The 13,958-nt window shown below is 37.2% G+C and overlaps 1 protein-coding gene across 3 annotated transcripts; it reads left to right on the top strand.

The window, feature by feature from the left end:
• Positions 1-819: 819 nt before the first annotated feature.
• Positions 820-13,444, top strand: BIVM (basic, immunoglobulin-like variable motif containing). Of its 3 annotated transcripts, none has more exons than XM_010072380.1 (10): positions 820-1,423; positions 2,580-2,706; positions 3,630-3,725; positions 3,817-3,921; positions 5,765-5,859; positions 7,133-7,265; positions 8,371-8,442; positions 9,272-9,355; positions 11,687-11,783; positions 12,683-13,444. In XM_010072380.1, exons 1-10 carry the CDS (start codon positions 934-936, stop codon positions 12,971-12,973), a joined length of 1,590 nt encoding a protein of 529 aa, XP_010070682.1. In that variant the 5' UTR covers positions 820-933; the 3' UTR covers positions 12,974-13,444. The 3 variants fall into 3 exon arrangements, with proteins under 3 accessions (XP_010070682.1, XP_010070683.1, XP_010070684.1); XM_010072381.1 differs by lacking the exon at positions 8,371-8,442 and adding an exon at positions 7,437-7,439; XM_010072382.1 differs by lacking the exon at positions 8,371-8,442.
• Positions 13,445-13,958: the final 514 nt, after the last annotated feature.

Raw genomic sequence — 13,958 nt, 5'->3', positions numbered from 1 at the left:
GAAGTTGGTGTCGCAGGAGTCTGCTCTTGAGTGAAACTCCTGCTTGACAGGTTTCCCATCTCCAGAATGTGTCTTTGCACTGCAAATGTGCAAACTGATGAGATATGACGGATAACGCATACTGTCAGTCTGCTTTTTAAACAAGATTGATAAAAGCAAGCCAGCCTTCTAAGTTTGTTTTTGCTAATTCTTAGCTACTATAAACAAAACCAGCTTTTCTTTCTCACATCTTGAAGAATAGGAGGCACATTAAACTAAAAGAGAACCCTTAACAGCTATACAAGGAAAGGAGTGAGACAGGTTGAGGGTAGTGCTGTCAATTTACAATCACCAGAGGTAACAGTTACTGTAATTTTCAGTAAGCTTTAACTTCACTTGAAGAAAAAGTATGTGGGATTCCTCATAATTAAGTGACCATAAGTTGCTGTTTCGGTGACTTATTAATTTCTCTAAATTATTTTGCATTCCATATATGCAAGGTACTGTGACTGTAAAGAGCAGAAGTGATCAACCACAAACTACATAAATTTAGGAAGCTTTTCATTTTTTTAAATTTTATTTTTTTTATTCATTTGCTGGTTTATAAGTGTAATTACTCATGATGTCTTTCTTCATCATGGTATCACTATGGTGTGTGCATTGGCACCTCATAAATAATAAAAAAGTGCTGTTTGTAGAATTTGAGAGATGCTTAGAAAAAGACTATGTTGTGATGTATCTTGAAGGGTATTTCAGCTTTTATTGGCTATGAGTTCAAAGATAAGCTTAGTGGATATTTTATGTTGACTGAGACACCTGTACTAACTTCTGATTTTCTTTCAGGTACCTCTTTGATACCTTGGAGAGTCAATGGAGGCAATGTTGCAAACTCTGTTGTAATTAAAACATAAAGAAAAAAAAATCTTAGCTTACATAGTCTCTCAGTATCATTCAATGCCTAACATTTCAGAAGATGAAAAGGAGAATGGTTCTGGAAATAATGGAAACACTGAAAACAAACCTGGGAAAGAATCCCCAGAAGCTTCTCTTCACGGTCCCTTGAAGCCATACTGCATGTCAGACGCCTCCACTGCACCCTTGGTGTCCAGGGGAGATGGGCATTATCCATGGGGATGTCCTGTGACTCACACACGAGAGAAATTTTATACCATCTGCTCAGACTATGCTTTTTTAAACAGAGTAACATCTATTTGTAAAAGCCCAAGTGCTTCAGTTAGTGCCTGTCTGTCAGGCAGTGCTGCCTTACATGTTGGAAATAACACACCTAGCTTACTTGGCATTCAAACTGGTGCTTCAGAGATAATCTACAGTGAAGATGCTAACTTGGAAGGCTTGCCTGGTGGTCTTGGAAAGCTTCCACTGGCATGGGAAATTGACAAATCAGAGTTCAATGGCATGACCACAAATCTGAAGAACAAAGCAGGTGAGGTGGTGAAGACTTGATGTTGTGATAGGAAGGGGCTTCATGTTTACAACTTGTTTGTGGGGGGCAGGTTAGCACAGGCATCTCTTGAGGAAGTGCTACAGAAGAGCCTGTATGTCATTTCAGACAACCCGCTCATCTGGAGAGGGTGAAGTAGGAGGAGTGAAAGTCCAGGGAAGTGGCTCTAAAACAAGGCAGGCTTCTACTTAACTGCGTGTGGGGTTATTTTGCGTGTTGTTTGGGGTGGCTTCTGGTTTGGGTTTGGTTTTTTTTACCCCCTTGGGTTTTTGGGATGTTTTTTTATTTCTTTTCTTTTAGTAGAACCTGTTGCATTGTGCAGTGGTTACTTTTACCTGTCAAGTACAGGTTTGTCACTTGCTGAAATGTTTCATGGTACTTCAGAGATATATTTTAAATTAATGATGTGGTTTGTTTATGACAAGAAGTAAATGAAATAATTACAGTTATCTAGGAAAGCAGTTGGTTTTTAAATGTGTACAGGTAGTGTCTTTAAATATAAGAAACAAGTTATAATATTTTACAGGATGATAAGTTTTGCTAAAATATATGTGGTATGTTTCATATGGATATGATGGCTTCAAAATGGGACAGAAATAATCCTGCTCTAGCATGTGGCCCAACTCTTAATTTTCCACTGTCTCAGTGGCTTACAAAAAGGAAAAGACCTTGAGGGTATATTATTTTCACTGGATTTGCATGTAAGTTTTAATCAGAAAGTGTAGCTGGTTCCATAGCCTGGCTGTGAAAAACAAGTGTTTCATTATATTTCCCTGTGCATTTAGGGTTAGGAGATGGGAAGTCCGTGTGGGTCTGGCAGTCTATTTCTGGGATGGCTGATTTAACCTGTTAGAATAATCAGATTAACTGCTTGCTCTAAACAGTCGGGCAGGTCATCATTAATTCTATTCAGAAAAACACAATGTTGTTTACAGAGCTAACGGCAGCTTTACAAACCTGTTGACAATCTTGATTGCGTATTTGAGCTTTTTCCTTCAATTAATGTTTACTCCCAGTTTGCACTTACTAACACAACCACAGTCTCTGTTTGAGGTGCATGCTACTACTGAAAATATTTAAGAATAAAGATATAAAAGGTAAACTAGGCATTCATTTGTTTCTTAAATCTGTTTTGCAGGCAACATGAAGAAACAAGTGACAAAGAAAAAATCCCTAGACAAAAAAAGCAAACAATACAGGGAGTGTCATCAGCGTTCTGCTCTTGAAGATGTGAAGGAGAGGAAAGTGTTGGACCTCCGGAGATGGTAGTATTTATGAATTGTATTTAAGATTATCCTCGTACAGTTTGTTGGTAAACGTTGTTGCTGCTTATCTTATTTCAAATTACTTAATAATGTCTTAATGTTTTATTTCTTTTTACAAGAAATGGGGATATGTTAAGCATGCATACACTAAACCTCATACTTTCTACAAGAAGGAAAGAATGAGAGCTTCCCTCCCATCTGTTGAAATTCTAGAACCATTTTCCTTTCTAACCATGTTTTTTTCTTTCAATAAGGAAATTACCATGGTCAGACAAAAAATAAACTTAAATGTGGTACTGATATGTCTTACTCCTGATTTTTCTTTTGGTTGGGAAATACTTGATCAGAATCTGTCAGTTCTATACAACCTATATCATGTGAATATAGTTCACTAAATTCACTTAGTTTAATAAATTAATGTAATTATCAATGTAGTTCTTTTTGTATATCTGTGACATCAGGAAGTTAGAGTTAGCCTCTGGAATCCGTGACCTGGGATGACATTCATTAGTAAATTGGTAGAGATGCAGTTTGCTACAAGTCCATGTGTTAGAAGAGACTGGATCAAACGATATGATGTTATATTAGTACAGAACCATTTTTTCATACAGGATTGTTTGTACAGAACTCCCATGGGGCTGTTAGCACATGGGGCAATTAGCTGATTTGTATGGAATAGGGTAGTAGTGTCTGACAAACTTCAAGAAATTGATTAACGTATTTGCTCCATTTTTTTCCAAAAGCATGCGTTCTTTTCTTTATTTGGGGTTTTTTTTTGTTTGTTTGTTTTATATGGGCAAAGTAAAAACCATTTACTATAACATGGCACTTCAGTGGCATAGCACACAGAAAAGTAGTTCAGGTTGCTCCTGTAACTAAATTAAGAATGCTTAATAATGTGTTTGGGTTTTTGTTCGGTTTAGGTATTGTATTAGCCGACCTCAATACAAGACTTCCTGTGGAATTTCATCCTTAGTGTCTTGCTGGAATTTCTTATATAGTACACTGGGAGCTGGAAGGTAAGTCACACATAGACCGCTTTGCCTCTAGAGAATCTAAAATACATTGCTAATTAATTAATTAAACAACACATTTTTTTATTTTTTTCAGTTTGCCACCCATTACTCAAGAAGAAGCTTTGCATATACTGGGCTTTCAGCCCCCATTTGAGGAGATTAGGTTTGGTCCTTTCACTGGAAATACAACTTTAATGAGGTATGTTTGGTTCTTTTGATACAGCTGAATTGTTAATATATGCAAAAATAACATGATAAAACTAGAGACAGAACCTTTAAAAATTCAGGAGTGGTTAATTTATTAAAAAAAAAAAAAAGGCTGACACAAGTTAGTCCTTTTGAGTTTTCGAGTAATAGAGCATACCTGGGTACTCTGGACAGTGCCCAAAGAAACTTTTCAGAGTTTTTTGCACTACCCATTTTGTATAGTGTGATGTTCCTACACAGATCTTGTGAACATGAAATTCTATTTGATTTCTGTTTCAGTTTGTTTAATAGTTTTATAATACTCTAACGAATCCAGTCTCCAGTTAGGACATTTTTTCTTTACCCTCATTTTCCTGTTTTTGAAAATGTATGTTAAATGCTTCTTAATATCAGTGAAACACCCTGAAAAAGCAATTGCTATACTAGTAGCTTTATGTAAAACTAATTTAACAATTGAAAATGAGATAGTGAGTGCTGCTCCTTTGCTGCAGGGGAGCTGTTCAGGAGGAGGAGTGGGGAAAAAAAGATGGGGCTGGAGTCACAGACCACTTGGACTTTCAAATTCTCTTTCTCTTCTGCTCTGCTGTTTCCTGATCTTGAGAAACTAGCTGTGTCCAAAATCTTTGCCCTTTTTTGTTTTGTTTTGTTAGAGTAAAGGAATTTTAGGATTAAACGGGCCTAGGAGCATATCATACTTGAGTGTTGAACATCTTGGCAGGGCTTTGGTGTGTTACCCATTTGTGAGATTAAAAAAATTTGAAGTGTCCTTGCCTTTTGCATGAGTTGCATTTGATGTAGTTAGTATTTTTGTGAATGTAATATGTATGGTTTGGCACAGAATGTGGGTGCTAGAATTGAGAATGTGGCAGCAGTCTGTTCTTTAAGGGTAGCATACTGGCTAGATCATTGAAGAGTGTTATGAAAACTTCCTTCTCTGCCTTAGGAGACTCAGATCCAGATTTTGTATTTCTTCAGGAGTACGTCAGGGTATAGCAACCCTTGCAGACCAAGCTGATAAAGTGTTCTGTCTCTGTGTCAACAGTCTATACAGACGAAAGTTAAACTTGAAATTCTTCTTCCTTTTCCCCTGTGAGCGCCCTATCTGCTGCAGAAAGGTTACCCTTGTTAGGTTCTATTTTTACCTGGTCAAATAATTTTTAAGTACTCGTCAGACTGGGAAACAGGAGGGCTGAGAGCTGACCCCATTACCCAACATAGCTTAGTGATTGAAATATTATCTTCAGGTATGTGAATTTGAATATTCTAGTGTGGAGAAGCAAGTATCTGAGATAAAATCTTTGCAGACCTGTCCTCACTTACTGCTGCTGTGAGGAATTGCGGTATGGGACTCCTGTACCACTTGGGCATTGTTGTAAAAGCCCAACATGATATGCAGAAAGTCTCACTTGAAGGGTCCTGCCTTCTGGTGTCTTAGATTCCTTTGGTGTCGCTTACAAATCATGTTAGAAGCTTGAAACTTCAGAATTTGAGTGTCTTTCTAAAGGCTGAGTAACTGAAAGTTAAAGGTGACTGGACTGAACACAATAGGACCAACATTTCACCTCCAGCCCTTTGGTTATTTTGGATCTATGTTGGGTCTGAAAAAACAAAATGAAGAAAAAGGTTTTGAGTATTTATTTATCTCTCTAAGATATGTTAAGTTTTGTTTGTATCAGGGTACCATGGTCATCTACAATTTACGTATTAGTGTGGTAGGTACTTAGTAGCATACTGAGACTTTTTTTCTAAACTGTCAAGGAAAGGAAAAGTGGGAGAAAAGAAAATTGCATTTAATAACTCTTGAGTTACTACAATCTTTAAGCTTATTGTTTCAGATGGTTTAGGCAAATAAATGATCACTTCCATATCAAGGGATGCTCCTATGTTCTGTATAAACCTCATGGGAAAAACAAGACAGCTGGAGAAACTGGTATGTAGCTAATTCTAAAGCATTCATCTTACAGTATATAAACTGAAAAATCCTGCAATGTGTAGCACTTGACAGGACAAATTATGTAAATAGTACTTCCCTTTTGAGATGAGCTGTCAAATAGCCCCACGTTGCCTGATTTTTCTGGTTTCACTTTTTCTCTTATTTTGCTCAAACTTTCACTTGTACTTTTATTTTGATAAAATACATCCTGTGCTGTATATTCTGGTATCACAGAACTGGAATTTTAAGGTATCCAGGAGGACACTGCACTTCCAGTTCTGTGTTGGTGTCTCGGAAGGTGTGTTTGCTCTAATACATTGGGGGAGCAGTGCATTTTTATTTCAGCATTTTAGAAATCTGTGTTGTATAAAAACTTAGAATGTACAGCACAAAAGTATTAATATCTTTAATGAATGTTTTGCACTTTTAAAAATGCAATGTTAAAGTTCCTGAACTCATGCATTCTGCCTGACTTTGGTTGACGTCTGTGTCAAAAAGTTAGGTGATTATTCTCAATTAACTTATGAAGCTGCATTTTTTTGTCTACTTTTAAGTGTGCTACCTAAAGAGAAATTGTACTTTCATACACAGTTGATTAGTCTTTGGTGTAGTCTGGGCAATTATCTTCTAAAAGGATAAAACCATGCTGAGAAGTTTTGGGGGAGATTATTGAAGTGGGAATCCTTTTTTTTGTTCATGGTACTCCATTTGAGAATTCTTTCATGTTTCAGTGCCTTTTCTTTTCCTGCAACTGAGCATGGCAGTCACATTACTAAATATTGTATGCCCAAGTGTGGGAGGTGTTCCTGAGACTAGGAAGCTCCAAGAAGCTCATGATACCAAAATATTTGAAAGCTTTGAGGGGTTTCAGCAGTATCATTGATGTGTGCTACATCTGACTTGGGGCAGTGGGACTGCATTGTGTTGCAGCATGTATTTCCTAGGTTAAGAGATACTTTTGGTTCTTTTTTTTTTGCAGAACAAGTAATTTTTGATATTACTTTGATCTAAATACATGCATACTTTGTATTGCATTTCTCTAGGACAGATCCCTGTGTGGCAGATGTTTTTTGTTTTGTTTTGTACCAGGCAGGAAATTAAATACTTAAAAGTTTGAAATCAAAACTGTATTTTGTGCGTGCCTGTCAGCTCATGTCCTCTAATTTAAAAAGCAGTGTAACTATTTTATGTTATCAAATAGGTATTTTTTGCTGAATACATTATGCAGGATCCAAAGCACTCTGGACTGTAACCTGATCTTTCTTTGTAGCTGCAGGGGCCCTTGCAAAGCTAACATGTGGACTGAAAGATGAATCAATGGCGTACATCTACCATTGCCAAAACCATTATTTTTGCCCAATTGGATTTGAAGCAACCCCAGTAAAAGCTAGTAAAGCATATAGGTAAGATATTGTGTTTATGCTTATTTTAGTGGAGGAAATTTACAGAAAAATTTACTGCAAATTGATACAAATTTTCTCCTAAAATTTCTTCTAAATAACAAGAGCATAAGAAGGCAAGCTCTGACAAAATTAGCAGAGACCAATAGTGGGGAGTGCTAAACAATGAAAAAGCAGGTCACTGGTGTAAGGTGAACCTCAGTCTTGCACTTTGCTTACCAAATAGTCTGCCTTTGGCTGTGTTGAAGACTGAGAGTCACATCAAGGAATGGAGAATGCTAGCTCTACTTCAGAGTTCAAAATGGTAATTGTTTGGAGGTAATAAAGCGTTATCATCTGAATCCAGTTTGTTCCCAGTGTGAGAATGTGGCCACAGGGTTAATGAAAGCTTTTAGTATATGAATAAAAGAATACAGAAGTTTTTTTATTAAGACTGCATTCACTGACGTGCCACGTGAGTGATAAGAGTTTGGAAAATATGCCCCAAATAGAAGTCCAACCCACCAGTCTGCTTAAATTTGCCAAAAGGTTAATGGCTTGCTTACTTGATCAGTTGCAAAGAATCTGCACTGGAAGAGCAAAGTAAAAATTGTTTACTAGGTTGAAAATGCATTTTGAGAAATTATATGATCCCATTTGTGAAAACTTAATGTGCCTTATGTGTAGTTTAAATTTACATTGTTTAGTAATGACTAAGAGCAAAAATTTCAATACTTTACCCATGGTTGAAATGGATTCTCAGTCACTAGTGATGTTATTTTTAAGTCAATATTAGATTTTCTTCCTAAAAACAGATCTCTTTTAACAATGTAACATGAAGTAATGACTTCAAGGAGCTTTTATAGCCTTATTTTAGCCTGCAGGTCAGACCAGAACAGCATCCTGCTCTCTTCATATCTTCTAATATCTTACTGGGAAAAAATCTGTTTAGGTTCCAGAAGCACTCTCAATAGATTCTGCAGCAGTTCTTGTTTACCTGTTTTTGCATTCTAGTTACAAAGGAAGGCTAAGAAATGTTTGAGTTACAAAAGAAATGGGTAGATAGTTTGCTAGGCTGAGCTTAGGAGACAGTTCTTAGGTCACCCACAGACTTCCTGTATGATCTTAGGTTACTGGATTTGGACTCGGGAGACCTGGGTTCAGTTCCCAGTTCAACCACAGACTTCCAATGTGACTTTAGGTAAGTCGATTAATCTATCCTGTTTCCCATCTGTACAATGATGGTATACATTATTCTTTTATAGGGAATTTTCTATAAGTAAACAAATTATTGCAAGCAGTAAGGCCATATGCTATCTAATTCCCTAGGCAGAAAAATCTCAGGTTGGAACTGAAGTAATTATACACAGGAGGTCACAGAATAGATCCTCTGTATCTCATCAGTTTGCCCTGATGTCTGCCACGGATTTTCCCTGAGAAGGTTACTGCACGCTTTGAGTTTCTTGGAAGTTGCTCCGAAACTTGAATGAGTATTGGTTGAGGGTTTTGCCTTTTAATATGTAGTATTGGATGCTTAGGAGGAAGGGATTGAAGTTATCAGTTGTTTTCATACACCTTACCCTACAGCTGTTAGTAACAACTGTCAGCTGGGGTACAGTTTAAAAATAGTGGAAGGGGCTCCTTTGTGACTCTGTTAGACATCACAGATTGGGAGGAAGCTGTTTGTTCTGCCTTTGTGTGGCTTTCCACAACTTATTTCCATTGTTACATGTATATTATATTTGGATCATATACCAGACTGCCTTTCATCTAGGTAACACTATTTTTTAGGAAGGTCTGCCTTTTCCCCAAATAATAAGCAATAGCTTCTATCCTGCTTCCAGGCCTTGTGAAACAAAAAGTTTCCCTGTATGTAATTGCAAACACTATTTATGGTGCAGGAGCTGTTTTTTAGTTAGGCTGAGAAGACAATGTTAGGAAATCCTAAAAAGAACAATAGAATGTTAATCTCTCTTTTCTTTTTAGTATGCACAATAAATCTTACTGGGATTGTATCTTCTATTGAACAGAGGTCGTGTCTTGCAGCAAGAAGTAGAATATTGGATCTTAATTGGAGAGCCGAGCAGAAAACATCCAACAATACACTGTAAAAGGTACGTAACTTTGTAAGAATTTAAAACAAATTATTTTCTTTCAAAACAAATCGTATTTCTCTACTAAAGGTCACTGGAGGTTTTTTGAATTAATATACTATAGTTGTAATAAACAGGTGTGTTAGTGAGAAACTTCATGTTTTGACCTCGAGGCTGGTTCTGCAATTTTATATCACACAGCAGGACACGTGTGGGCTTCTGAAAGCCAAAGCCTGTTACTCTTGTTTGAGTGTAACACAGCTGACATGAGTCAGGAAGAAAAGAGACCTCAGCTGTCTGCACTTGTTCCAGTTGCAACTTTCAGGCTGTATGAACCCTGGAGGAGTTTATGCTGCAGTTGAGGATGTACGCAGGCTGTGTCTGGGGTGTGCACAGGATATTGTGCTGCTGCCAGGATCTCCTAGCTTGGGCACAGGTACAGCCTGTAGTCTGTTGCGTTATTGGCTTACCTATTGTCCTGGGTCCAGCTGGGATAGGGTTAATTCTTCGCAGAAGCTGGGAGTTGGGCATAGCCGGATATTCGATACCATGCTGACGTCATGCCCGGGATATAAGGGGAAGCTAGCCGGGAGAGGGGTCTCTTTTGTGAAGCTCGTGGTGGTGAGATTTTCATTGTATCAGTGTTTCCATTGTACTCTATATCTTGTCTTATTGTTATATTCTTCTTTCTTTTGCTTTCCTCGTGTGGTATTATTAAAAATCTGTCGTTATCTCAACTCAGGAGGTTCCACTTTTTTTTTCTTATTTGCCCCCATCTTACCGGGAGAGGAGTGGGGGGGGGGAGGCGGGGGTGCGACCACGTGGTGGTGGTGGTCCTGACACCAAGACACCTATGCATTGAAACAATATGTTTATGATTAGGTCTGGCTCATACAAAGTTGGTGTCTGAACTAGACGTATAGACTAGGAGAGCTAGAGGGTGCTATGTAGAAATGTCATTGATTAGTTATATCTGTCATGATAAATTAATATAACAGTTTTCTCAGCTTGATGTGCTAGTTCATAATGCTTAATATTAATTTATGAAATGAGGGAACAGTGCAAAAGAATAGTATTTCTCAAGAAAACAATTCCGTGGCCAAAACATAAGTTTTACCAAAAAGCTTCTCAGCCACCCCCCTAAGTTAATTGAGATTTTTCTTGACACGTTAGGAAAAGAGCTGTGAAAAAAAATAATAATAGTAAGAAAAAACCCACACAACTTCTCGTTTCCTCTTTTTTATTCTCTAGTTATTTTGAAACATTGTCTGAAGGTGGTTATCTGGTGGTTTCATAGCCAGTCAGATCTGTTCCAGTACTTAAAACCCAGATATCTTTTTTTTGTTTGTTTTGCCAGTGATGTGACTATGTCAATAACTGTAAATAGCTGTATATTTTGGACTAATGAGATTAAGTGCAACAAAATAAAATTGACATTATGCATGTGATTTCTGCACAGAGAAATGGCATACTGTACATCCCACTGACAGAATTTTGTCCTGTGGTATATGAGCTACAAATGGCACAGGAAAAGGTTTCTGAATGTAGAATGCAAACCTTTGTAATATTGTTTTTGATTGTGGAGACATTCTTCCTCCTGATGCAGTCCCAATGAGAGCTAGCAGAAAGTTCTGTGCTTAAGGTAGGGGGTCAAAATGTTGGGGTAGAAATAGATTTTTCTGAACTTGGAGGGTGGTGTTAGAGAGAAGCAGGTAATTAGACATTGAAACGACTGAAAAGGCCATGTGTAGTCTTAAAGAGGTCTGGAATATGGGGATATTTGTTTCAGTTGGGCTAGAAGCAGCTATGAAACTGAAGAGCTGAGTGAATGGGGAATGATTGCATTGGTAGTTTGTTACAGATGGGAATTAAATAAAATGGAAGAGTGAGTTATGGCAAGAGCTGTCTGGTAAAAACAGATTTAGTGGGTGAGAAAAACACACAAGGGTTTGAACAAAATAATATAAAAGGGTAAGAGAAGATTAAATAAAATAAAAGCTTATCTTCCTCCTTGCCTAAATGGCAGTTTGCTTCTTCCTTTTACAAACTGATGACTTAGTAAGGGTCAGCAATGCAACTAGTGACTCATGGTGCCCTTACTCATTTTGTAAGCTGGTTCCCGAAAGAGCAGGAATAATCACTGTGAGTTCTTTGTTTAAAAGGGATGCTTTTATATCTCGTTTGATGTCTCTAATACTGAGGCTTTTATATCTTTACACATTTGTTTATCTTTGAATCACTGGTAAGACTATTTAAAGCTGCAGATCTTTATTTGCATGCGTATGTACCTGAGTCTTAGTGGTGCTGTGGTTTCATAAATGTCAGCTAAATAGTAGTAATCTTATTTTGTAGGTGGGCAGATATTGTCACTGATCTAAACACCCAAAATCCAGAATATCTAGATATTCGACACCTAGAGAGAGGATTGCAGCATCGAAAAACAAAGAAGGTAAGGTAAACTTACTAAAATGGGAGGAAATTCATGGTGGATTTTTGGCAAACTTATTTGTACTTCAGCAGCATTAAGATAACTTCACTAAAAGAAATTTGTTACAAAGTATTGCTGAAGCCAAAAGTCTTAATGTGGATACTTCCATGCCAGAGTAATTTCTATTGACTTGCAGGACAAGATACGGTAAGTCTGTCATATGCTAGGATGAACCAGGATACCTGCATGTACAATGTGTTTGATCATGATATTTAACCATGTTGGCTTAAACTGTAGCTGCAGCAAATATATAAATACAGACAAATTACAGGCAGATCCTTTTGGTGCATTACCTTCTGGCTACACATAAGTAGGGAAGAAAGTACAGTCGAGTAGGATCAAACATAAAAGAATGCGCGTGTCACTGTTTTGTGGACTTAATACATATAGCTTTCTTTCCTATAGATAGGGCTGCATCTTGTAGGTGGGGGATGTATTTTTGATTTCCAGATTGAAAGTCTAGGAGAAATAATAGGCTGAAGAGATTATTTGAAACACGGAGACACTATGGAAGATTGTGTCAGCAAGATGAGAAGGGACCAGAAGAGATACTAGTGTGAAAGTGTCTGGAGAGTAAAAAAAGACTATCAGAAGAGAAGTTACAGTAGCCCATGAAAGATAAAAAGGATATGAGAAAGAAGGCAGTAATTGAATCTGGAAAACAACTGAAATTGATTGAGCCGAGTTGTTTGTGGATATAGTTTTGTGGGGTTTTTTGTTTGTATATTGTTGCCTTTTAAAATTTTGTTTTCTTTTTAAAAAAATTCAGTTACCTGCCCAGATGGTCATTTCAAATATCTATGTATGTTAGAATAGTGCCTGTGTGCATTTAACAAAGAACCCCTTTTTACTTTGATTAGGTTGGAGGAAATCTTCATTGCATCATTGCCTTTCAGAGACTTAACTGGCAAAGATTTGGTCCTTGGAATTTTCCATTTGGAAATGTTAGACAGGATAAACAATCCCAATCACAAGGACAAGGAATTTCCAAATCTGAGAGTGAAGACAATATCTCTAAGAAACAACATGGACGACTGGGTCGATCTTTCAGTGCTGGCTTTCATCAAGAATCTACGTGGAAGAAATCTAATCTTCGTGAGAGGAGGAACAGTGGCTATCAGAGTTATAATGATTATGATGGAAAAGATTAAAATTAACTTTAGATAACAGAGTTGATAAATTAAAGTTAGTTTTAATCAAGACATATTAGGGATCTATTAGTCCTAGAATACATATGAATAGAAATTATGTTATAAGATACAGCTTCATAATTATTATATAAATCTGATGATACCATTTCAGTGGATGAGGTCTGATGTATAAACTGACAGATAAGCACAGATGATTATACTTTTGCAATCAAAAGTAAATATGGAGGCAAAATCAATCATTTATTTTGAAATAACTGTATTATGTCCTGATCCATGAAAACAAAAGAACAGACTGAAATTAGTCAATATAATAAACAGACTTCATTGAAAGTACTTAGTATTCAAAGCATGTAAATTTATGATAGGACTTTATAAAAAGGGTTATTCTGCAAATGGTGTAAGGATGAAAGTAAACCTTGCCTTCCTTTTTAAGACTCCATTTTATTAAGGCTGCCCATATCCAGTGAAAAGGAAAAAAAAATCATGTAGGTTAGAAAAACCCTGTCAGATTCACAAAGTGAATGTACATTCTCCATTTAGTTCCCTTTAGACTTCTGTCGGTCAGATAATCATATTTTGTCAAGGAGGTCTCAGTTTCTTTACCCTTAGCTGGATACCTGTTTTAGACTGAGAGGAATCACCTGTGGCAGGGGAAGTTAGAGGACAGACCTTTATTGCTTTTCCTCTGTGGGTGCAGCAGCTGAATTCTTATTCTGGAGTGTCTTGAGAGCGTGGACTCACTTAATGCAAGCTTGTGAAATTCAGTATTAAAAGGCTGTATTTACCATTAGCCAAATGAGCTAGCTGAACACTGTTCTGTTGGCAGTTCGTTTTCTTGTTCAGTCTTAAAATCTCTGTCATTTTTTTGCTGCTGTTTTCATTCTGTATGAAAGGGATGCAAGTGCTGAAAACTGCTGGCAGCCCTGACGATATACCTCTCGGCCAGCAAACAATTCGAGCTTTGTCAAGTGTCCATGGGCAGTCT

This window comes from Pterocles gutturalis, unplaced genomic scaffold (assembly GCF_000699245.1).
Source record: "Pterocles gutturalis isolate BGI_N339 unplaced genomic scaffold, ASM69924v1 scaffold7382, whole genome shotgun sequence".
NCBI lineage: Eukaryota > Metazoa > Chordata > Aves > Pterocliformes > Pteroclidae > Pterocles > Pterocles gutturalis.
This window is presented reverse-complemented; position numbering and strand designations above follow the sequence as displayed.

Excerpts from the sequence above, each read along its gene's own strand:
- BIVM (XM_010072380.1), top strand. The coding sequence starts at position 934 with ATGCCTAACATTTCAGAAGATGAAAAGGAGAATGGTTCTGGAAATAAT. Across the intron at positions 3,922-5,764 it reads GGAAATACAACTTTAATGAG|ATGGTTTAGGCAAATAAATG; the intron begins GTATGTTTGGTT and ends TTATTGTTTCAG. Across the intron at positions 8,443-9,271 it reads GACTTCCAATGTGACTTTAG|AGGTCGTGTCTTGCAGCAAG; the intron begins GTAAGTCGATTA and ends TCTATTGAACAG.